This window comes from Piliocolobus tephrosceles, chromosome 13, assembly GCF_002776525.5.
Source record: "Piliocolobus tephrosceles isolate RC106 chromosome 13, ASM277652v3, whole genome shotgun sequence".
Classification (NCBI taxonomy): domain Eukaryota; kingdom Metazoa; phylum Chordata; class Mammalia; order Primates; family Cercopithecidae; genus Piliocolobus; species Piliocolobus tephrosceles.
The window spans coordinates 1,321,204-1,345,638 of NC_045446.1; the positions used below are offsets into that span (position 1 = coordinate 1,321,204).

Below are 24,435 nucleotides of genomic sequence, written 5' to 3' on the forward strand. Positions count from 1 at the left end.
TGGCCGGCGAGCCCAGGTCGGAGCCCGAGGCGGGAGAAGAGCGCACACTACGGCCCCCGGGCGGGGCAGGCAGGCTCCGGAGGGGCGCTCGCCCCGCCCCTGCGGGACAGGTATTTGCCCACCCGGGCCCCGGACCCGGAGCCGCGCTGCGCAAGTGCTCGGAGCGGAGCAGGTGCTCCCCGCGCCCGCCCTCCACGCCAGCAGTGCCTGGGGACCCGGACCCGCGAGGGGCGCGCAGAACGCGGGAGCCGAGGAGCAGCGGCGCTTTGAGGATGGAGAGCGCCGCGGAGGGCGTTCTGGGAGTGGGCGCGGCCCCGCCGGGCGTGAGGTCATCGCGAGCAGCGGGCGCACCCACCGCGCCTGCCTCTCGGTCCTCGGAGCCCCCGGCTGCGCCCGCAGGTTGGGCAGGTTCTGGGCTCCGGGTGGCGGGGCGGGGGGGAGCCCTGGGGCGGGATTGTGACTGGGCGCTTCCTGCGGGGTTGGCGGCCCAGACGCCGGCGCCACCCGCGCCACCCAGCGATGCTCTGGGCCCCCTACGTCGGGGCTGACCTCGCCGCCCAACCTGGCGGACCCCGCCCGCGCTAATGGGACCGCGCCCACCCCGCTCTGGCCGGCAGCCACCGTCCTCGCGGCTGCGGGGTCCTGGTCCTCAGGGAGGGCGGGGCGCCACCAGTTGCCCGGGGTGGTGGGGGGACCCAAACCTCCCTTCGCCCACTCCAACCCCTTCCTACTGCCCTCAATCCTGCCCCTCCTGGAGTTTCCTGTTAGGGTCCACACAGGCGAAGGGCCCTATCGGCCGCGCCTTGCCAGCCTTAATGCGCTCTCAGAAGGGGAGGCCCCACAGTGGGAATCCGGACTGAAGTCACTCCCTGGCGCGGCTAGGGGCTCAGGGTGGAGGGCTCAGGGGTGTCCGGGAAGGGCCTGCGCCCTTCAGCCTCAAAGCGCCCCCAGTCCTGTGGTTTTCTGTTCCTCTTTTGGGCCCCCAGCCTGTGAGCACCTGCTGGGTAGGTGGGCAAGAGGTGACCAGCAGGACCAGGCACCGGGGCCGTCCGGGTTTGGGTCTGGCTTCCACACTGACTGCAGTGCGCCCTGTCCCAGGGCGGCAAAGTCTCTGAGCCCCATTCCCGCTGCTGGCCGGAGGGTCGGGTTGGGCGACGAAGATACAGAAACTGCCCCACAAGCCTCCCTCCTGCCCCAGGACGCCGCCCCCACCGGCCAGGCGCTGGGCAGGCCTAGTGTCCACTGATCTCGCCAATCGGGCCTGTGCTCCAGGGCTGTCGGGGGTCTCCTGGGCCAGGAGCTTGACGGAGGGAGTGGGGTGGGGAGGTTGAGAGGCACCGGAATCTCTTTCTGCTTGGGGGAGGGGGCGGGCGGACATCAGGAGGAGCCACTGCCCTGCAGATGACCCAGAGCAGAAGACTGGGGGCTGTGGCCAGGGTGGGATCCACCCGCCCCGACCCTCGCAGCAGGGAGGCCCCGCCCACTGTCGGGCAGGTTGTTGACTTCACCCTGCTTCCCCAAACGTTTCCGGGTGCAAACGCCCCTCTAGGCTAGGGCGGGATGGGGGAGGGGAGCCCTAGAATGGAGTTTTGTTTTTTTCCTCTGGCATCAGGTGCTCAAGTCCAGGCTCCTCCCTCCACCCGCCTCTGGCCCTTCCCTGGCTTCTATTTCCAGCTCTCCTTGGCTATTTATAGCTGCGACCGTCAGGCAATTGCGTCAGTCAGGGGCAGGCTTCAGCCGGCGATGCCATCGGTGCCACCAGTCCCCCCACATCCCCCTACCCTTCCCGGGCAGTCACCTGCCCTGCGAGGTCCTGGTTGGAGGCCCCAGGTGTGTGGGGGGCCGGAGTGCGTTCTGCAGGTGCGCTCAGCCTTGAGGGTGCAGGTGCTGGGGCAAAGTGGGAGGGCACTGGACTTGGTGGGAGGAGCAGAATTCCTGGCGGGGAAGGGGTAAGTGGCATCTTCCCCTTTCCTTCCCAGAGCTTCCTCTTGGGAGCTCCCTGGGGATAGGCCACTGTTCCTTGGTTTCACAGTGGTGTCTGCAAAGACTGGGAGAGATGCCCCAGGGCCTAGCACCCGCTCCCCGCCCCCCACCTTCCAGAATGAAGGTCCTTTACTGAGTTCCTCTCCTCTCAACCCCCTACTGAGGCCTCTGTCTCCCCAGCCTTCTCACTCAACTCCAGTTCAGCTCCCATACCCCTTCCCTCCCTGAGGCCACCCCCATCTCAGCCCCTCTGAAGGGGAACATTGAAAGGTTCTGAAGCAAGAAAAGTCTCCCTGCTCAGTTTGGAAGGACCCAAGGGCATCCATCCATGCACCTGCCTAGTGTTTGGCAAAGTCCTGCCCTGGCATCACCCTGCTTGGGGGTGGGAGGCACATGCATGTTCCCCTCACCCCACCAGGATTCCCTCTAAGCTCTGGTCCTCACAGTCAGGGGCCCCTCGTTTCACAAACAAGCCATCATCACATCTTCAGGGCCTAGTGTCTTCCATAGAGGCTCCTAAGCCAGGCGCCCTATGCTCAGGGACCGGAGTGGGGCCTGGGACTGTGGGCTGCCTTAGAGGTCTAGAGGAATGGTGCCTGAGAGACCAGGAACCAAGCCCAGTCCCAGCTTGGCCCCTGACCCTCTGAGGGACATTGACCAAGCCTGTTCCTCTCCCTGGGCCTTGGAGAGGGTCTCTCCTGTGATGTCCCGCTCCAAGACAGTTAGTGTGTGGCTTATTCTGGCCCTCACCCCTGGACCAGAAGGCTGTGCTTTATCTGGAGGGACTGCGCCCCCGAGCCCCAGGTGCCTGCAGGGATAATTGAGTTTCCCACCACCGATATAAGGCATTTGTTGTGAAGTTCTGTTGAGAGGCTCCTAATCAGCCTCTCCTCTCCCACCCTCTGTCCAGGTCCTGCCCTGTGCCCTGCGCCCTTCCGGGGAGGTAGGGGCACCCTCTGCTGGTGTCCATTGTATAGGCCCCTCAAAGATTCCATGGCCTCCCCTTAATAGCAAGTCCTCCCTTCATCTTGCCCCCAAAGAACCACTCTTCTTAGACACTCCCCCAGCCCACCTGCCATTCAGAGCCCCATGGAGCTGCACCCTCTTCCCATCAGGCCTTGCCTTGGCCAGAGGCCTTCAGCTTCTGCCTGGCTCCCCGCAGGGCGCTCCTACCTCTGCCCTTTCTCCCATGCTGTGGACCTTTGCAACGTTCTCCTGCCCCACCTGCCCCCAGCCCCTCCAAACACAACCTGGCCTTCAGAGGCCAAAACTCTCTCTCCTCCTGGAAGTCTTCCTGAGAACTGGCCCTCAGCCCTTTCTCCTGCTCAGAGTCTCTTCAGTTCTGAGCCCCGGAAGGGCCTTGATAAGTCCATCCACAGGAGTACAGTGGCAGCTGGCAGGGGTGCCACTGAGACCAGCCTCCAGCTCACTTGCAGGGACTGCTCGGCAGGCAGAGGAATGGTGCCTGAGAGACCAGGAACCAAGCCCAGCCCCACCTTGGCCCGTGACCCTCTAAGGGACATTGACCAAGCCTGTTCCTCTCCCTGGGCCTTGGAGAGAGTCTCTCCTCTGATGTCCCGCTCCAAGACAGTTAGTATGTGGCTCATTCATTGGGCATTCACTGCCTTCTGTATGCAAAGACCAGGTGCCCGTCTGCAGTCCAATGGAGAATGGAGGTAAGCACACAGCTTTAATGTAAGACTAACAGAAGTGCAACTAATGCAATATAATATTATTACCCACCCACCTTCGCTCCCTCCCTCCCTCTCATTTACCCATCCATCCACCTCCTATTCACCCAATCACTTATCTACTCATCCAGCCATCTGTCCACTTTCCTGTCCTTCTACTCACTAGCCACCCATCCACTTGTCTATTTATAAATACCTATTTATGTATTCATCCATCCATCCATCCATCCTACTCATTCTTCCACCCATTCATCCATCCACCCACCCACCCCACTCATCCCTCTACCCATTTATCCATTTGCCATCCATCCATAATCCATCCATCCATCCATCCATCCATCCATCCATCCATCCACTCACCCAGCCACCCCACTCATCCCCCCACCCATTCATCCATCTGCCCATCCATCCATCCATCCGTCCCATTTATCCTTCCACCTGTTGATCCATTCACCCACCCACCCCACTCATCCCTCTACCCATTCATCCATCTTCCCATCTACCCACCCATCCATCCATTCATCCACCATTCATCCATCTGCCCATCCATAAATTCACCTATCCATCCATCCATGTCTTCCTCCCTCATCCTCCCATCTACTACCCATCCAAGACCCATCCAGCAACTAAAGCTCTTGTCCTGGGGGGAGACAGAAGTGCAGACAGGGCATCAAGCCTTTAGAGGACTCTGTGTAGCAGTTGGAGGCCAGTCCCCCAGTGTTCACTCTTGCTTCACCACCTACTTCGGGCAGCTCTTGGACCTCTAGGAGCCTGAGTTGGTAAATGAGACCCCCTCCTTCTACCTGGAGTCTTACACTGCCCCCAAGGTCCTGAGACCTATGTGCCCTAGATGGGCATCCTAGGAGAGGCCCTGTCACCCACCTCCTGGAGCTGCAGGTGCTCCTGTGCACAAGGGGTAGGGGAGCACCTCGGTGCCGCTTGAGTCAGCCATCAGCTTTTTCCAGGCCTCAGTTTTATTGACTGCTAGGGGCTGCCAGAGTTATAAATAGATGTTCTTGAGCCAAAAATAGCCTTGTGGGAGCATCAGACTATGCTTCTAGCTTTCCTCCTTTTTGAGGACTCTTAAAGATGCAGGATTCAAGGACCCTACCTCCTCCTGCAGCCCCCAAGGAGGAGCTGGTCCCCTCCTCTTTCCCTGTGTTGCTTCCTCTTCTTCCCATCTCATGAGCGCTCACACACACATGGTCTGGACAGCGTCACTGGTTGGGAGGGGTCCCTGGGATAGGTATACTAAACTTGGAAGAAGCTGCATGAACCAGAGGTCTGTGTGGTGAGGACATATCTGGTATCCCCCACTGCAGTGTAGACAAGCCTCACTCCGGGCTGCACGCACACTGTGAATCTTTGCAGCCTGTGGCACCTGCAGCAGCCAGGTCTGCCCTCGGGGTGGGGGGCTCTGCAGGTCTGGCTGGGGCTGCCTCCAGGGAGAGGACCCTGGAGGCTGGGGACAAGCCTGGGGGAGACAAACCAGTACTTTCTACCACATATCCTGGTGTACTTTTGATCCTTGTATGATGTGCACATTACTTAAGATTTGAAAAGCTAGTTGGAGGCCGGGCACAGTGGCTCACGCCTGTAATCCCAGCACTCTGGGAGGCCAAAGCAAGTGGATCACTTGAGGTCAGGAGATTGAGACCAGTCTGGCCAACATGGTGCAACCCCATCTCTACTAAAGTAAAATACAAAAATTAGCCAGGTGTGGTGGCACATGCCTGTAATCCCAGCTACTTGGGAGTCTGAGGCATGAGAATTGCTTGAACCCAGGAGGTGGAGATCGCGCCATTGCACTCCAGCCTGGACCACAGAACGAGACTCCATCTAAAAACAAAACAAAACAAAACAAAACAAAAACGCTGGTTGGAGACACTAAACGTAACTAGACCCCTATTTCTGCTGGTACATACATGCACCCACACACATGCACACAGCACACATGGAGGGGCCGGGAGGGAAGCCTCTAGCTGTTCACACTGGGACTGTGGGAGTGAGGGGAGTTGTGGGTATAGCACTGAGATTTTATATCATTTCAAGTTATTTAAGCTTTTACTAGCATGTAACAACCAAAAGAGTGTGTTTTATACCCTAAGGGTGCAGCCGAGGACCCGTGCCCATGCCTGGCCCTCAGGGACTATTCTGAGCCCACCCACGGTGTGAGCCTGGGGCAAGTTTCCAGGCCCAACACACGGGCTCCTGGCCTCAGGCCTGCCTCCCAGCAGCCTCTGCCCCCACCCTGCCCACCGCCAGTCTGAAGGAAGAGGCAGGGAGTCCTGAGGAAAACATCCACTTTAAGCTTTATTACAACACATTGTCTCCAAATACAAAGGGAGGGGCCCGGAGCGGAAGGTGCAGCGGCGGCGGGAGGGGCTCTAAGGGGGTGCGGAAGGGCCGGCAGCCCAGTCCACAGAGACTGGAGGCTCGACGGGGGACCTGCACCCTCTCCTCTGCTGGACTTCCCAGCAAATAACAGGAGGGGCCGGGTCCATTGTGGGGCGATCCCAATGCCAGGCAGTGGCCGGGTGGGAGGGGTGGGAGAGAGGCTTGGAGAGGACTCAGGGCTCGGTCGGGAGAAAGCCACCAGGTGGGGCCCCAGCCCGCCACCCGCAGCACTGGAGGAGGCAGTGGCCAACACAAGACCTTCTTCCCCACCCTGGCAGCTCACTTTGGGGTGACCAGTGCCTCAAGAGTGGGAGCAGAGACAGACTGAGACAGACAGGACCCCCCCACACAGCCTGGAGAAGGGACAAGGGGAGAGGAGGAGGGGGGCCCAACCAGTGGCCCCAGACCACTGCCTCCTGGACAGCACGGGGGCGGGGGGTGAGAAGCGGGGAGCCAGTGCATCCTCCTCACCCAGGGTCTCCTCAGAAACCCAATGCAACAGACAGACGGGAGGCAAATTTACATAATTAATAATAATTAACCAATAATAATAAATACTTAAACCTCTAATCCATAGATTGCAAATACAACAATGATAGCTTATTTTCTTGGGGAACAGGAGTGGGTGGGGACAGAGGGAACGGGAACAGGACTTTTGCTGAAAGGAGGGATGACAGGAACACAGGGCTGTGGGTGAAAAGAAGAACAAATAGAAGAAACAACAGAGAAGGCGGCTGGCCGGGGCGGGGTGGGCGCCTCCCTGGCCCTGCTCTGGACTCAGGACTGGGTCCTACCTGGGCCGCCTCTCCTGCCAAGCCCCTGGCCTCTTCCCATGGTGACTGGCCCCACTCCTAGACCCTAGGACATCTGAAGAGCAGGGGTCCCAACGGCCTGAGAGGGTATAGGGCAGGGGCAGCAGGCTGAGCCACCTGGGCCCAAAAGCCACCTGTGTTTGGGGGCTGGCATGCCACCTAGAGAGTGAGTGCCCTGGGAAAGGGATGAACAGGAGTTTCTCTCTTGAGAGGCCCCCATGGGGGCCGGGGCAAACAAGGGAGCTTTATCTGCCTTGAGGCAGCGCTCCCTAAGTGAAGCAGGGGCTATCACAGAAGCACAGGGGCTTGGCTGGCGCCTCAACTCCCTGTGCGACCAGCACCTGCTTGTGGAACCCCTCGGCCTGCAGGTGAGCCTGAATTCCAAGTTCTGCCTGGGGCCTTGCTAGGTGGGGGACGGACCTGGAACAGGACTCTAAGCCCACCCCCTCCTCATACCTGGGGGTCCAGGGCTCCCTGCCCAGTGGAGCCAGCACTGGCTAGCCAGGAGGCCCCTCCTGCCTGACTCCCAGAGGCCAAGCTCCTCTCCTGCAGTGGTGCCGCCCTGCCCGAGAGGCAGCTCTAGGGGCATGGGCAAGGGAGAAGGGAGGGCCGCAGCCCTCTTAATGGCCTTTCTGAGCCACTCTGTGGCTGGACTGGGGCTCTGGAAGGAGTTGGGGGCACTAACACCCCTGTCCTCCCCTGGCCTCCACCTCATCTGACACTCCAGGACCCCCTGCCCCAAGCCCCTACCCACACTGTTCTATTCCTCAGCCTCTCTGAACACCCTGGCACCATGGGGCCTAATGCCTGTCCTCCCCTGCCAAGGAACAGCTCTGGGGCAACAGGCAGCGGGGTGCCCTCCCTGCCACCAAAATTTGGCGCCTGGAGCTGGTGGAGGGTTGGCCGCACCACCCCGGGGCACACCAGCTCCTACTCCCCTAACCTATGGCTTTGGTGCAGAGCCCTAGGCTGGCGCAGAGAAGGGAGCGAGCAGGAGAGGTGGGTGGGGGAAGAAGGGGGGTTCTGCGGCTCAGTTTGTGGCAAAGAAGTTTTTTTTTTTTTTTTCCTTTTTTTCACCTTTTTCTTATGTAAAAAGTGCACGAAAGCTCGGCAGCCTTTGCAAAGGTCAGCAGTGTTTCCTGGGGCGGGGGAACTGGGAGGGGCCCCAGGCCTGGCACCCAGCTTGCGACTGAAGGTGGCCTCGTATTGCTTAGAAACGTGTGTTTCAGTTTAAATACCAGACAGTAAAAATAGAGCTCGAGGACCACCCGCACTGTTGCCAAATCATTGCCAGAATGAACAGCTTAAATAAATAAAAAATCGAAATATTTACTTCTCAATAAAAATCCCAGTAAAACCATTTACCTTTCTTTGCATTATATATAATATATATTTATAACGGGCCCGGCTGCTGGCGGCGGAGCCGAGGGCAGCGGAGGGGTCAGGACACCTCGATGACCTCCACGCTGCCCGAGAAGCTTGCCTGCTTGCCCAGGGCGGCCAGCTCCTCGCCGCGCGCACGCCCCTCCACCATGCCCTCCTCGAACTCCATCTGGCAGCTGCGGCGCTTGAACTGCGTCTCCGGGGCCGGCTCGTCCGGCCAGCCGGTCCGCGCGTCCCGGGGCTCAGCCCTCGCTGCCTCCCGCCGCCGCAGGTCGCTGCTGCCGCCGCCCGGTCCCGGGGCGCCCACCCGGCCGAAGGGCGCAAACAGCACCCCGCCCGCCCCCTGCGCGCCCTCGGGGCTGAAGCACCAGGGCCCGTCGGGCGACGGCGTGCCCGGGGAGTCGAGCGGCGGTGCCCAGGCCCCGGGGCCGGCTGGCTGGCCAGGACCGGGCAGCCCGGGCGCCGACAGGGCCGAGAGGCCGTGCCGCGGAGTCTGCCGGGCCGCGTCGCCGAAGTTCAGGCCGAGGCTGTGCGCGGGGGAGCGTGCCGGGGAGCCGGCGGGGGGCCGGGGTCGCCGGCGGGGCCGTGGGCGCGCCTCGGGTGCGGCGTCCGGGCTGTCCGGGCTGGGCGAGGGCAGGCCCAGCGCGGTCCCCGATGGGCTGTCCAGCTTGCAGAGTTTCGGGGCCTCGCCGGGGTCGGGGGGCCCGGGGCCGTCAGGCCGCCTGCTGGGGGCGTAGGCCGACTTGATGTCCAGCGAGAAGGAGCGCTTGAGGCGGTTGGTGTCCTGCAGGCGGTCCGAGGAGAGGTGCAGGCCCCGCAGGCCCTGCTGCAGCGCGCTGGTGGCCGGGGGCGTGGGGGGCGCAGGGGGCTCCCCGCCCGTGCTCAGGCCGCCCTCCCTGGCAGCCGCATTCCCGGTGGCAGCGCTCTCTGAGGTAGGTGGTGGCAGCCGTGGCAGCGGGGCCCCGGCGGCAGGGCTGGGCGGAGGCTCCGGCGTCCCTGAGGGGGTGCCCGCGTCGCTCTGCAGGGCGGCCAGCAGCTTCAGACTGCGCTCATACTCCAGCAGCTGGCCCAGGAAGTTGAAGTTGGGCGAGATGGATGGGCGCCTGTCCTTCACGAACCTGCCGTGGGGAGAGCGGGGAGGCTTAGTCTCAGGCACCCGCCAGGGCCAGGCTGTCCACCTGATGCCACCCGCTGGGCACCCATGACCTCATGTACGCCAGGCTGGTCTCAGGCCCTCCTCCCTTGTCAGGGGTCCTGGACGGTGGGGCCATTCTGGTGCAACTGGGCAGCTGAGGGAAGGGAGGTGACGCCGTGAGTCACAAGTGCGTGACTGGGGAAGGCAGTACCTGTAGGCGTCGTCGGAGGACATGCCCATGGTCTTCATGATGTAGGCGATGGCGATGGTGGCAGAACGGGAGATGCCGGCCAGACAGTGGACGATGACTTGGCAGCTGGAGAGCTTGGCTTTATCTGGGCAGGTGGGCCATGGGGTCCAGGTGAGGGCTAAGCCTGCACAGCTTCTCCCTGGCCCAGGGAGGGGACCCCACCTGCCCGACTGCCAACAGTTCAGGCTACTTCCCGGGGGCCCCTCCTGTGCCTGTGGCCACGCCCAGCTCCAGCCTTCCTCTAGCCAGGCCCCCGCCCTCCGCCCGCCGCAGACTCACCGATGAACTCGATGGACTTGTCCAGCCAGGGCAGCAGTTTTTCACAGTAGCTGTCATTGATGGGGACCCTCATGAAGTGGCTCTCGCAGATGAAGTCAGGCTTGGGGCAGGAGTTGCTGGCGTTGAGGACGTAGCTTATTCCATTCTGCGTCATCAGATCCTGGAAGGGCGGGAGGACGGGTTGGAAGGGGTGGGAGAAGCTTGGGGCAGGAGGGACGGTGGAGGCTTTTCCTGCCCTGCCGTCAGGAGGGCCTTTAGAATCCTGGGGTGGTCCTGGGAGCCTTGGAACCTGTCCCGGATCCCAGTGTATCCAGGGGCGGGCCCAGGAGGCCTCTCTGGTCCACCCTGGCACCCTGGGCCTGTGCGGGTGGTGCGGGCATGGCTGGCCTCCATCTGCAGGCCCCACCCATGGCCGGTGGTGGGCTCCTAGGAATTTTATGGTTGCCTGGGTGGTGGCTTTTACCCTTTTCCCTCGTCACCATTTTTAAAACACGGGATTCTTTCAGAGTTGCCAGGGGCCCAGTGACATCTGAAGCTTGGCATGCCAGCTTCCCGCTCCTGCCCCAAGCCCTGCTGGGCCCTCCCCCAAGCCCTGCTGTGGTCCTGTTGGGGGCATGGGTGGGGAACCTGGGGTCCTGCTGGGCCCCCACCCATGCTTCTCCCACACCCAGCTCATCCACTGCCTTCAGTTCCTTTTCTCCCTCATCGCCCCCTCTGCTGCCAAGCTGCCTCTGGAGCTCCTGCCCCTTTCCCATTGACCACACCCCCAACTCCACTGCACACACACCTTGTTCAGCACGTCTTTCTGCGAGCCCAGGTAGAGGTGAGGCAGGATGCGGGTCAGGCCCACGCTGGGCACAGGCAGGCAGGGCTGGGAGAGGCTCATGGGTAGCAGGGCAGCAGGCTTGCCCTCGCAGAGGCCGGGGAAGCAGGAGGAGAAGGTGGCGAAGCCCCCTGTAGGAGGAGGTCCGTCAGGTGGGTTGAGAGAACACCTAGGCCTCCCCGTCCGCCGAGGGTGCCCTGTCCACCTAAGGCACCACATCTACCGCTGAGGATCAGTCACACCCAGCTCAGACCCCAGCCTGAGCCCAGCCAGCAAGCCTCTGGCAGAGCACCTGCTCCGGCCGCGGTGGGGGAGGGGTGCTGCCACACGTTTACGGCCCGCACCTACGCCCACATTCCTCCTCACGCTAATTAGGGGCTGACCCAGCTGAGGACGCTGCTATGATGCCGGTAAAGGTGGGGTTGAGGTGGCTGGCCAGCGTGGCACGCGCTGGACCCAGGCAGGGGCAGGCTCAGAGGTCACAGGAGTCTCCTGCCAAGGGTGTGGGTCACACAGCCCAGAGGAGAGGCCCTCGTAAGCACCCCCGTCTCCCATACCCACGGCCTGGAGCCAGGCTGGGCCTTCCTCCTCCCCTGCGCTGATGCAATGCCTCCCTGCCTCCAGCTGGCTGGGAGCCCCAGGCCTGGGCTTAGGTGCCAAGACCAGGAGGCCAGGGCTTCCGAGAGGCCCTCCCCATCCCCAGGCATGACATCACCCTGGCACAGCCCTGGGGTCATTTGCCATCTGGTTATGGCTCTACTCCACCCAGCAGGGGAGGACGGAGAGTGGAGGAGCCCTGGGCACTGGGGGCAGGCAGTGGGCACCCACTGCACACGTGACCGGCGTGTGCTGCTGCCTTCCACACACGTCCAAGTCTGAGGCCATAGGCTGGTGGGAGGAAATCCTCTGCCCCGTACCAGCTGGGAAGACTGGAGTGCGAGTCCCTGGATATCTGACTCAGTGACCATGGGCAGTGCACACCTTGGCGCTGGTCTCTGCTTCCTCCTCCTGCCTGCCGCACGGCATCGTGCGGCTCCAAGAAGATAATGAGCACGAAGACACATGGTGAGAACAGACCTGGCTGCCCCTGACCTGGTTGGGGTGACCACCAATGTGGACCAGAAACTGGGCAGCACTCACCTGGTGGCTGCCAGCTCTTGGGAGGGTGGGGCCAGCACGGCCCAGCACCACCCCGGGGACACCTCCCAGGACACGAGCCCCATGGCAAGCCAGCTCCTGCTTGTGCAGAGCCTGAGGCAGCTGGGCTGAGGCCTGCCCTATCCCACCGTATGAGGCAGGGGAGTGACTGTGGGGGCTCAGGGCCTGGGAACCCCAGGGCTCTCTTTTGTCCTGGTTTGCAGAAGGGGCTGGTGCCACATGTGCAGTGGGTGCCCGCTGCCTGCCCCGCGTGCCCCCAGGGCTCCTCCGCTCTCCATCCTCCCCTGCTGGGTGGAGTACAGCCACCCTGGATAACTCCTGAGGATAGGGGAGTGTGTGCAAACCCCTAACCAGAACGCCTGCTGTGCCAGCTCCCCGTGTCCCTAAAAAGGGCGTGACGCTGGGGACTGTGGAGATGGGAGAAGCTCCAGGCTGGGTGGGTTGAGGCAGCAGCCTTGGAGGAACAGTCCCTTCTGTGGGAATCTGCTGGCTGGACAGGGGGAAGCAGGTAGGTGACTTGTCACCAACGACGCCCCAGCTGGCAGGTTCCCCTGAGCAGAGGCCGGGCCGGGCACTGTAGCTTCCGCTCACTGTTCTGAGCTGGGGGAGCCCTAGATGTTCCTGCTGCAGGACAGCCCTAGGGAGGGGGAGGGGCTGCACCACCTCCCTGCAGACTCCTCTGGCACCTGCTGCCTCTCCTCCTCCCCGTGCCTTTCCCAGGGGTTTTGTACCTTACTCTCTGCTTTCTCCAGGGCCTGGCCAAAGGAGGAGGTGGTGGTGGTGGGGATTCCATCAGAACCCTCCCACCTCTTTCAAAGGAGGTAAAGGCAGGGAAGTCTCTGGACAGGTGCAGAGACCTGACAGCTGTGGCAGTCATTCCCCGGGAAGCGTCCCAGAACCTCCCCCAGTGGAGCAGGTAGTATGGATGTCCCTACAGATCCCGCTGTGGACGCCAGGCCTAGCAGGGACCGAGGCTTCAGGGATGTCAGAACCACCCAGGCTCTGGAGGTGAGTGATAAGCGAGGGGTGTTGGGGTTCAGTGGACCCTCTGTAGGTCCCAGCACTCTTTGGGCCCTGGGGAGGCACCCCTCCCCCCAGGCATCTCCAAAGGCACCTTCCCAGTATCCCTGCTCCCTGACTCAGGGGTTGCTGGGGTAGTGCCTGCAGTTCACCTGCTACTCACAATGAAATCCTAGACTTGAAAAAAGGCATGTATACCAGGACATGTGCCCGCCCCATGCCACCTGGGAGATCCTGCAAGCGCTTCTGCCCGCCACCTCCGAGACCCCCGGACTCCCCGCCAGGGCGGGGACTGCCACCCCACCCACTTGCAGTGCAGTTGCCCGGCGGAGGGTCCAAGGCCGACTGCGGGCTGCTGCTTAAAGGGCCAGGCCCCTCTCCCATCCCGTGCCGCTTGCCCCCCAGCATCGTGAGCAGCACAGCTGGAGTGGGGGAAGGGGAGTGGCATGGGGAGGTGGGGTTCACAGCAGTCCTGGGACCCCAGCACGGCCTGTCCCATCACTCTCTCCCGCTTCCCGCAAACCTGCCCTGTTGTGGGGAGGACAGAGGCTTGTTCCTCACGTTCCGGCCTCTGCTGTCCCCGCAAATGGGCCAAGGAACTGTGTCACTTATGCTGCGGGATCCTGGAATGTCCTTTCTCCTGGGTGATGGGCAGCACCCCTGCCCCACCCAATATATTATTTCCCACTCTCTCGGGTTCTTCGAAGAGCCAGCCAGAGCAGGGGCTGTGCCCACCACAGGGAGGAAGGGAGTCTGAGGGCACAGCCCGTGGGCTGGCTTGGGTGCTGCCATGAACCCACGCTACACCATGGGGCCTGGGGCTCCTTGGCAGCTGCGCTTCTGGAGAAAAGGGGACACAGCCTCAACCTTGCAGGGCAGATGTCAGCACAGAAAGGCAGCTCAGAGGGTCCCGAGAGTGGGCAGACATGACCAGGCCCCGGGAGTGCCCTCCTGGCAAATCCCAGCCCAGGCCCGGCCCCTCCCATGCCCACACCCACACCCACATCCACCTGCACACCCATGCTGTCCCACCCACCAGTGCTGGGTGAGGGCCCCACCCCGCAAACCGTCCCACTCTGGCCTGGAGGGAGACAGGCCCTTCCAAGCTCGGGACTTTCCTGGGATTTGCCTGGGGGTAGGGAGGTGCCCCACTGGGACCCTTCTCAACCTCCAAGAAGGGCCTCCTGGCTCCCATTCCTGGCTAGGGCAGCAAACTGGCCCTTGGGAGGGGTCCTGTTACACCTGGTGAGTTGTAAAAAGCCCCAAACTAGTCTCTCTCCCCTCCCCTACCCACCAGTTCCACCCTCAAACTTAACCTAAGGGATGAAGGTTGGATCAGTGTGCGTCATTCTATGGCTTCTGGTTCTGAGAGTTCACACATACGTATACAAAAACCAAATCTCACCCAAACACAGGCAAGTATATACACAAATATACCTACATGTACATACATGCATATACACACGCACATGCACACACGTACTTGCACACACGTACTTGCACACACATGCTCACATACACACACGCAGAGGCAGATGCTGGTCACTTCGCCCAGAGTCATGCACAGATGCACAGACACCCTCTGACCATGACCAGGACCACACAGCACTGCAGGGTGCTGGAGTCACACACAGACAGCTGGAGAGGGAGCCTGGCCTCGATGCTCTTGCCCAGGACACCGGACCACCCGCGAGCCTCCGGGTGCCCTTCAGGTCCCAGGACATGGCATCTCGGGAGGTCAGCCTGGTCAAAGTGGCTGTTACCCCCTCATCCGCCTACAGCTGCCCTCAGGCTGGGTTGAAGGCACCTGCTTTCACTGGACGCGGGGCCAAGGGCCTGGCTTGGCTGCCCACTCCCCACCCCACCGCGCCTGCACCCCACAGTCTCCCATGCCCTCTGCTTGCCTGGCACAGCCCCTGGTCGCCCAGGCCAGGTGGCAGGAGCCTAGACAAAGACCCCAGACCTGGGTGGGGGAGGGTGCACGTCCCTGGGACAGGTCAGCTCCACCCGGCTCTGGGACCTGGGCTGGCCCCAGGAAGTAGATTCTACAGACACACCCTCAGTGGCGGCCCAAGGGAAGAAAGAGTCCTCTGGGACCACGAGTGTGTGTGTGTGTGTGTGTGTGTATGTGTGTGTGAGTGTATGAGTGTGCGTATGTGAGTGTGTGTGTACGTGTGAGTGTATGAGTGTGCGCATGTGTGTGAGTGTATGTGTGTGTGTATGAGCGTGCTGTGTATGTGTGTATGAGTGTGCGTATGTGTGTAATACACTCACACGCACACACACACTCTCATGCACACATATACACACACACTCACCCACATGCGTATGGGTGTATGTGTGCATGAGTGTGTGTGTGCGTGTGAGTGTATGTGTGCGTGTGCCTGAGTGTGAGTGTATGTGTGCGTGTGCGTGTGTAGGTGACTGTGTGTGAGTGTACATGTGTGAGAGTGTGTGTGTGAGCGTATGGGTGAGTGTGTGTATATGTGTGCATGAGTGTGTGCGTGTGCACGTGTGAGTGTATGAGTGTACATGTGCCTGAGTGTGAGTGTATGTGTGCGTGTGTGTGTGTATAGTGTTTGTGTGTGAGTGTATGAGTGTGCGTGTGTAGGTGACTGTGTGTATGTGAGTGTACATGTGTGAGAGTGTGTGTGTGAGCGTATGGGTACGTGTGTGTATATGTGTGCATGAGTATGTATGTGTGCACGTGTGAGTGTGTGTGTGTAGTGTTTGTGTGTGAGTGTATGAGTGTGCGTGTGTATGTGACTGTGTGTATGTGAGTATACATGTGTGACAGTGTGAGAGTGTGTATCAGTATGTGTAGGGAGGTGGCTTTCCTGCCTCCAGGGCTTAGGGCCAGTTGCCCAGGCTGCTTTTGGGCCACAGGGATCCCTGGAGGCTGTCTGCTGGGACCCAGGCGGCAGCCTTGGTGCCAGGCTGTTGCCAGGCAACCTGCACTTAGCTGGGTTTTTGGGGGCAGGGGGACTTCCTCGGGACCCCACGGTTCCAACTGAGTTTCCACAGGACGGGGCCTCTGCCTCCCGCTTCCGACAGGAGCTCCGGGAGGTGGAGGGGCTCCCAGCCTGCATGCCTCGCCCTACACCTCCGGAGCCAGCTGTCCTGTGAGGTGTCCTTCTGTGTTGAGGATAGACTCATTGGTGGGTCCTGAAGTGTGGGGGTCCTGGGGAGAGGATGGTGGGGCCTCAAGAACCACAGATGTGGCCGGGCGTGGTGGCTCATGCCTATAATCCCAGCACTTTGGGAGGCCGAGGCGGGCGGACCACGAGGTCAGGAGATCAAGACCATCCTGGTGAAACCTCGTCTCTACTAAAAATACAAAAAATTAGCCGGGCGTGGTGGCAGGTGCCTGTAGTCCCAGCTACTCGGGAGACTGAGGCAGGAGAATGGCGTGAATCCGGGAGGCAGAGGTTGCAGTGAGCCGAGATCCGGCCACCACACTCCAGCCTGGGCGGCAGAGTGAGACTCCTTCTCAAAAAAAAAAAAAAAAAAAAAAAAAACCACAGATGTATGACGGAGATGCCCCCGTGCCCAGCAGACGCCTCCCTGGCGCCCCAGCCCCAGCCCCACTGCTGGCGGAGCGAGTGCCTCAGGGAGGCATGGGTCCCAGACTCACCCGTGAGGATGGCCACGCTGTCGAAGCAGCCGTCCAGCTTGCTCAGCAGGATGGAGAGGAAGCTGTCTGCGGCCAGCACGCTGGCGTCCCGCGTGCTCTGGTCATAGACCACCACGTCCTGTGGCTCTGTGGCCTCCACCTGGGGGCCATGGGGCAGAGGTCAGCATGCTGCCTCCACCTCTCGATGCCCTGGCCCTGTCCCAGCCGCACTGGCCCAAGGGAATAGTAAGGGCATCAGATGATGGGAGGCAGGCAGCTGTCACCTTGCTGCCTGGAGGGGAGGGCAGGTACTGTCACACGCCTCACACACTCTCTATCTGCCAGGTGCACACACCCACACCACACAGCAGGCCACGGGGGATGGGCTCCTGCCCTGCGCAGCTATGCCCCCATGCCATGCACATGGGTGAAGGGCACGGGTACTCTGGGCCAGGCCCGTGTGGAGGAGACACAGGTGAGTGCAATGGGAGCCCAGCATAGGACCTGGCTGGTTCCTGGGGTGATGGAGGGGCAGGGAAGCTCGGCCCACTTCAGGGATTCCAGAGGCAGATGCCTTTGGGTGTGGGCTCTCAGTGGGGCTAACTCTGCAGCCAGCAATTCTGCTCCCCACCCTATCCCCTCCCCAACCCCCAGCTGAGAAACAGAGGGCTCCAGCAGGACCCCAGGCCCCTGCACCAATTCCGGAGGCAGTAGCTGGAAGCTGGGTTCCTCCTGCCCTCCTCCCCCACCCCAAGGGCCGGCCCAGATGTTGAGTGGCTTTTGCTCAGACAGCACCGATGCCCCCGCCCTGAAAGCACACTCAGCCCTTAAGCCAGCTGAGCCGCCAACCCCGGCTGGGGTGACGTCATCGGCAGCCAATGGGATCGCACTCTGCCGGGAGTCCTCGCTGGGGGTCATTAATCACCGGATTCCCCTTGTTGGAAGCCAAAGGGAGCCGCTTCTGGCCTTGGGGCGGGCGGACTCCTGGCCAGTGGCCATCCCACTTGAGTCCTCCCATGTCCCAGTTCCGAAAAGGGCATATCAGTGACCCAGACCCCTCTCAAAGCCTCCAGTGCCAAGAGCTTGTCTCCCTCGTACCCCTGCGAGGCAGTGGAAAGAGGAGGTGCCACCACCTTCACAGGTCAGCAGCCCTGCTGGCCCCTCCCCAGCTGCACCTGATGGGCAAAATGAGCTGTCCTTTCCCAGAAGGACATTCCTGGGGGGCCACAGAGAGAATTCTGGGTCCCCGAAAACTCTGCAGGCTGGGGGGAGCTGTGGGACAGGGACACCGACTGCTCACGTGTGCCTTTTGACCACCCCTCCTGTCCTCACAGCAGGGGGAGTGGACCACACAGCTGTCCCTGTCCCGTGCAGGCCAGCTGGGCTGCCATGTGGTCACACCTTGCTCTTCTGTTCACGGCTCCGCTCTGTGAACCTGGGCCGGCCACACAGTCCTATCTGCGTGGGGAGAGTCCGGCACCTCCGTGCAGGAGCTGAGCGAGGAGGCCCTGGAGGGAGGGTACGGAGGGATGCTGCGGGGGTGTGTGGGGGGGTGCCCTGAGCAGGGGCAACGGCAGTGGTGAGAGGCAAGTGCCGGGGGGCTGCTCCACACGCCCCCGGCTGTGACCCCAAGGAGCCGAGTTTGGACCGGAGGGCAGAGGAGGGGGTGCTGCCCGAGCGGAGGGCCCCTTAGCCATGGACCCTGGAGGTGGTGCACGCCTGGCGAGCAGTGGGCTGGGTACCTGGCTGCGTGCAGCCGGCTGGATGAGTTCCGCAATGGTCACCTTGCCCTGCTGCAGCCGCCGCTTCACCAGCTTGGAGCAGCAGATGTTGACGGAGCTGAGCACGTGCCAGCTGTTGTACTCCACGAAGGAGCGGCTGTCGATGACCAGCGGCCCCCCAGGCCCGCCGCGCAGCAGGCTGGCCAGCTTCTTGGCGTCCATAACCTTCCTCGGGAGCCGGTCCCCGGCCATGGTGGGGCGATGGGTGCTGGGGAAGGTGACCCCTGAAGTGAGGGGGGGCTGCTCCGACGGCCCAGGTGTGGCCTTGCGCTGGGAGTGACCTAGCACATGGTGCCGGACCTGCAGGGACAGGGGGACGGTCAGCAGTGCTGCAGGTCCCTGGGTGGCACCCAGAAGCTCCCCAGGACAGATCGGAGCTGGGACCTGCGCCCACCAGGACATCTGAGCCCAACGTGTGCCCGTGGGGACCCTTCTCCCTCTGGAGAGACCCCGTCGAGGTCACAAGGCCAGCAGCAGGATGCAACAAGGCAGAGGGGGGCAAATGGGCCCCACAGGGAAGGGTCTGAGGGCTGGACGAGGCCAGGGGTTCTTCCTGTGGGCCCTGGGGTTCACCGACCCTTAGGCATTCCAGAACATTCCATCTCATCCCCGGGACACAGGCATCTCCCTGCTGTGACCTCTGCATCTTTTCCACCACAGGACTCCCAGCAAGTCAGGGGTCTGGACGGCGCCTCACCCTCCCTCATGGTGCAGCTCTCTGCCCTCCTCCGGGCTTGCTGTCCTCACACCTGCCCCTCCCTCCCTGGACTCCCCAGGGAGTCCAATCCCTGGAGACTTGACTCCAGGGCAGCTCCATAAGGCGATAATCCAGCCCCTGGCGGATGGATAATCCAGCCTTGGGGCTGCCTCCGCTGGAGAGTGGGCTCCCAGGGGCAGCTGGACGGCAGGCGGGTGCGGGAGGGGCTCGGGCACAGGGGCACGACTCTTTGCCACTGCTGCCCTCCTGGCCTGCAGGCTGAGGTTTAGTGCAAGCCACGTGCCTGCTGGGGGTGACTGTCCAGCTCCTGCAGGGGTGTGTCACACCCACAGAGTGCCCCTCCCCCAGCGGAGCCTGGGGTCTAGGGAGCCCCTTCAGGGGCTGATGGGGCCCAGGATGGGTGGGGTGGGGCAGTCCTAGGAAGAAGGTCAGTGTCGGGGACCCTGCAGGGACCAGGCCCTTGGCATGGCCTGCAAAGGCAGACTGCCAGGTGGGCAGGTGGAGTAGGGATGTTTGAGGATGGAGCCTCCGGAAGCCCCTCCTGCAGGCTTGGTGACAAGCCTCTGTCATTGCCCCACTGCTGGGCCCCATCTCCCTGTCACCTGTCAAGACTGGCCTTCCTCTGGGTCCACTTTAGACTCACAGCCCCTAGGAGGCACACAGAGTAAGGATGATGAGTTTGCTTCAACTATGGGGAAACTGAGGCTTGGGGCAAGGGTGGGACCCGGGTCACACCTGGGTCACACACAGATAGGCACTGGGTGTTCCTGCAAGGTCATCTCCCTTGTGCCCCCACGGCTGCCAGCCAATCAGGAAGTTTACTCCACCCAGCTCAGGAATGAGGGAAGGTTGGGAGATAGGTGCACCCTGGGCCCTGCGCAGGGTGGGCTACGGTGGGCAGCGGACCCTCAGCAATTCAGACCTCCAACCCGCAGCCACAGGGGGAACTGGGGGGAGCCACCCTGAGGATACCCGTGCACTGCCAACAGCAGGCTGGGGACAGAGGCCACCACCATTTCTGGACGCTCCGGGTCAGCTACCAGGCTGGCGGGGGCCAATGGGAGAGTTCACAGAGCAGCAGGTGCAAGGCTGGCGCGGACCTCGTCCCTGGCTCAGCCCGGACTCCACTCTGAGGGGTAGGTCCCAGCTCCTACCTGCCCAGGAGCCCCAGCCTCACACACACTCTCCTTCTCCAGACACTTCACGCTTGGCCCCTGCCTGGCCCCTCCCGCCTCAACTAGGCCCAGGCCTCTGTGCATTCCCACCACCCATCCTGCTGCCAGAGGCCAGGGGAACACCTGGCTGTGGACGGGCAGCCTCAGCTGACCCCACAGCTGACACCAGGGATTGCAGTGGCACCTGGTCAGCGGGGCCTCAGGATCCCACTCAGACACCATTCCTGGGCTGGTGCTCCAGCCTCCACCACAGGGTGGGGAACGAGGCCTGTGAGACCTTCCCGGGGCCAGACCCAGCAAGTTCAACAGCAAAAGAGCCTGCTGCCTGCCTGCTGTGGAGGGTCTCTGCCTGCCAAGGGGGTCCCTGACTGCCTACAGAAGAGCCTCAATGAGCTGTTTGTCCTTCCTGAGGTCTACCTGAGCCTTGCACAGGTGGTGAGAGGCGAGGGCCCAGATGTGTGGTCCTGGGGAGACAGCAACTCCAGGTGCCCCATACGACACCCAAGGGCCCAGCTCAGAGGCCCAGAACACTGAGAAGGCCGCAGTAGCAGGACTTGGGCTGGGGGGTCCTTCGAGGAGCCGCCCCTGGCCTCAATGTCCTCATCCGTTAAGTGGCGGTGGATTCTCTGTCACTGAAAACAACAGAAGCAAACACTGCCCAGTGCGGGGAGGAGGGCAGGTGTGAGAAGAGGCCCTCGCCCTCCCTGCAGCCAGGGCCTAGGCTTCATATAGCCTTGAGTCCTGACACTGCCATGAGAGACTCGGTGCAGCCAGCCAGGCCTGAGACCCAGAGGGAGGGGAGGGAAGAGGGCAAGTCCAGCTGCAGGGCAGTGGGCAGGGGCTGGAGGGGCGGGAGGATGGGTCCCGGCCTTTACCTGTCCCTGCTCTGCCTCCCAAGCAACCCTGAGCTGGAGCTGGGCCTATCACCCACAATAGTATTGTTATTTGCAGCCCAAGGGGACTCATTAGCAAGTTAGCACCTCCACTGTCGCCATGGCAACGGCAGAGGTGCCAGGCAACCGCTGCTCCTGCGGCAGCCACCACCATGGAGCAGGCTCCTCTGCAGAGTGGGCACGCGCCCCTCCCTGCTCTCTCCCACCCACCCCAGCAGGTGCCCGGCAGTGCAGAGCCCAGTCCTCAGCCCCTCCGCTCCTCTGCCCTACCTGGTCCTAACCTTCCTTCCCACTCCCAGTACCTGCTGTGCCCAGCACCCTCCCTGCAGCTCACTGGCTCCCCACCCCCTCAGAGGCTCTCTACTGCTAAGGGCAGACCAGGTGCCCCTCCTGTAGGAAGCCTCCGTGCTGTGCTGGCCTCTGCGAGAGCATCCTCACAGGGTCTCCTTGGACCTACAGCTCCCAGGGGGGCATGTCCCTCACCTCTGGCTCCCCAGATGCTAAGGATCGGGGCCCAGCTATGCCAGGGATGAGGCAGGTTGGGTGGGGTGGGGAATGGAGACACTAACGACAGCCTGGAGCAGATCAGGGGGGCCAGCACTGGCCATGTGGGAACAGAGGTAAGGAAACGTGAATGGTGTTGGTCTCACGCCTCTCCTTTCACGGCCCCACATGCCAAGCCCTCCTAAGTACCTGTGGCCCTGCTATTCCAGTGCCTAGAGCTTGGGGGGTGAGAGGCAGGGCCATGGACAGGATGCCCCCTGGCACAGCCCCATACACCTTCTTCAAAGGTCTTTGAGCCCAGGAGGAAGCAGTTTCCAAGTCCAAAGTCAGAAGGAGGCTCCTCCCAGGCCCACACCTTCCAGGAGGCACCAGGTAGCCACCCTCCCCGGGACACAGCACACCTAGCTCCGGTGCTGCGTGCACACTGCCCTCTAGGTGTGCCAGAACACACCCCTTTGCACACCCACTCCACACACACTGGGCTGGTGCCCCTTACCCGCAATCCACCTGTCCTGTGTGCAAGTACCCACACATGAATGTGTGCACACACGTGGTGCTGGGCATATACCAGAGTACACGCACGTCCTTGCCCTCTGTATGCAGAATCCCCTGAGAACCCCAGGACTCCGGTACCCCAGGGGCCAGCTCCAGACTCCTTACACACACGAACTCCCATACCCAGCGCCTCTACACAGCACATTCCTGTCCCTGAGCACAGATGGGACCAGGGAGTCCCAGGCCACCCCCAACTCTCAACTGACAGCATCCTCGCCACGTTACCTTCTGCTCAGCACCTAGAAATGGGGACTCATGACCTTCAGAGATAGCTGCCAGGACTGTCAAGCATGGGGGGATGGGACTGTGTCTCCCCCTTACACCTAGGCAGGCTCTTCGAGCTGTCTGGCTCACTGTCACCCACGGATGCCTCTGGAGGCAGAAATCGTCACAATAAGGAGGCTGGGGAGAGACTGGTGGGTGGCGACTCTGGGAGGCAGGGACCCTGCACTCATGCAGGTCAGCTATCTTCCCTCACTGGGCTCCCCCAAATGCCCTCATCCCTGCATCCCCTTAGCTCCCTGGGCTAGTGGTGCAGGACCCAAGCTGGCCTACACTCTGCTCCGCTGGCCTGGGGAAGCTGTGGACCTGGGAGAAAGTGGGGTGGGGTTGGGGGCTCCCTCTGATCCCAGGAACAGGGTCTGGGTAGGGCAGGGGATGGGAGGGCTTGGCACAGGGGGCCGTGAGGACATATCCAGGTTGCCTCCCTTCCCACAGGGCCTGTGTCCCTCCTCCTGGTCACTGTACCACACGCTAAACACCAGGACCAGCCTGGGGCTTCCAAGGTTCACTGCCCTGAGCAACTCCAGCAGAGGGGGCCTCAGCCGGTGCAGTTCTCATGTCCAGAACCACCTCTCTCTCGCTGTGGGTCTGCCCCTTTCCTTGCCTTCTGCAAGAAGTGACACCTAGGTCTCACCAGGCCCCAGCCGAAGGCCCTTCGAGACACCTGCCCAGTGGCAGCCTCTAGGCCCTGACTTCAGCCCCAACCTGAGAAGAGAGGGGTCCTGGAGCAGAGACTGACTCTAAGCTTCTTTCTGCATCTCTGTTCATGGGACTTTATTCCCAGAAACCTCCCCGAGGACAGAGGGCACCAGGGGAATAGAACCTGCCCAGCCACACTCCTGCAGCTCCAGGCTGGCTGAAGCAGGAGGTATTTCAGCGAGACTTCAGGATGAACTTCCAGCTGGGGTCACATGATCTGCCATCCACATCCAGTGCTTATTAGCAGTGAATGCATGGGACTGTACTCCTGGTGGAGGGCTGGGGGCCTGGGGTGCTACATTCACCCCTGCACCGCCTAGGTGCAACAGTATCTCTGGGTGGGTTGTGCCAGAAGGGAGGCAAGCGAGAGTGCCCGGTCTTGGACCTCCCCTTGGAACCCCCGCAGGGGCACAAAAGGAGCTTCCCTGGCCTGCAGCACCCCACCCCCACCCCAAGCTGCATAGCAAGAGCACTGCGGAGCCACACTACATCCTGCCACCCCCTCCTCCATCCCACAGCGTCCCCGCCCCCCATCACTGCAGCACAGAGCCCCTATTCCCCTCAGCAGAGGCCCGTGCACACACCCCGGAGCAGGGAGACAGAGGCAGATTCTCCCAGAAGGGGCGGCCCTGTGGTGGCTGGGCCTATTGTTGTCCCCTCCCCTCCAAGCCAGACTGTTAGGTACCCCCACCTGGTCTGCTCCGCATCCCACGCTGGGCAGCTGGGCCTAGCGAGGTGGCTGCAGCAGCCTGGCTGTGCCAGCCCCTCCCCCAGCACCGCGGCTGCCTCTGCAGCAGGCGGAAGGGCGCAGGGGCTTTATCCCTCAGGGCCCGGCTGGGCACCCCGGGGTGGGGGTGCGGGGCGGCCTGGACATTTGGGGGAATGGATCTGCAGCCCTCGCCTGCGACAGGGGACGGCCCCTTCCCCGGTGTCCCACGCCAGAGGCCGTCGCGTCCCTCCCACGGCCGAGGCTCCACACCTCCCGGACCGGCTCCGGGCCAGGGTCCGCCTGCTCCGGTTCTGGCCCCCGCCGGGGTGCCGTTCGGGACGTCGGGGGCTCGCGCAGATCCGCGCTGGATCTCAGGTGGCCCTGGTGGGTCCGGGATTTTTGTCCCCCCCGTTCCACACCCAAAGAAGGAGCTGCGTGGAGAAGGACGGCAACGCGGCGGGCAGGCGTGGGCTGGGCCCGGGTCCGCCAGGCGCTGCGGAAGGCGCGGAAGGGGCCTCCCCGTCCCGGGCGTCCTGGCCGGCCGGGGCCGCTCACGCCGGGGCCGCCTCCTCCTC

The 24,435-nt window shown here is 62.3% G+C and overlaps 2 protein-coding genes across 2 annotated transcripts; both read right to left on the reverse strand.

The window, feature by feature from the left end:
- Positions 1 to 5,963: 5,963 nt before the first annotated feature.
- Positions 5,964 to 7,472, reverse strand: LOC111520608. Its single transcript, XM_023183498.2, is given in 7 exon segments — positions 5,964 to 6,844; positions 6,847 to 6,864; positions 6,867 to 7,098; positions 7,100 to 7,165; positions 7,167 to 7,254; positions 7,256 to 7,286; positions 7,403 to 7,472. Coding segments are annotated over 7 exon segments (678 nt in total). The 3' UTR covers positions 5,964 to 6,671.
- Positions 5,968 to 18,847, reverse strand: DUSP8 (dual specificity phosphatase 8). Its single transcript, XM_023183534.2, has 6 exons — positions 18,287 to 18,847; positions 16,566 to 16,704; positions 10,718 to 10,884; positions 9,931 to 10,090; positions 9,613 to 9,736; positions 5,968 to 9,384 (listed from the first exon to the last, which is right to left on the reverse strand). Exons 1-6 carry the CDS (start codon positions 18,725 to 18,727, stop codon positions 8,325 to 8,327), a joined length of 2,091 nt encoding a protein of 696 aa, XP_023039302.1. The 5' UTR covers positions 18,728 to 18,847; the 3' UTR covers positions 5,968 to 8,324.
- Positions 18,848 to 24,435: the final 5,588 nt, after the last annotated feature.

Coding starts and splice junctions, on each gene's coding strand:
- DUSP8 (XM_023183534.2), bottom strand. CDS start 18,727: ATGTCCTGGTGGGCGCAGGTCCCAGCTCCGATCTGTCCTGGGGAGCTT. Junction 10,885..16,565: donor CAGCGTGGCCATCCTCACGG/GTGAGTCTGGGA, acceptor CTCCTCCTACAG/GGGGCTTCGCCACCTTCTCC. Junction 9,737..9,930: donor CAAGTCCATCGAGTTCATCG/GTGAGTCTGCGG, acceptor CCACCTGCCCAG/ATAAAGCCAAGCTCTCCAGC.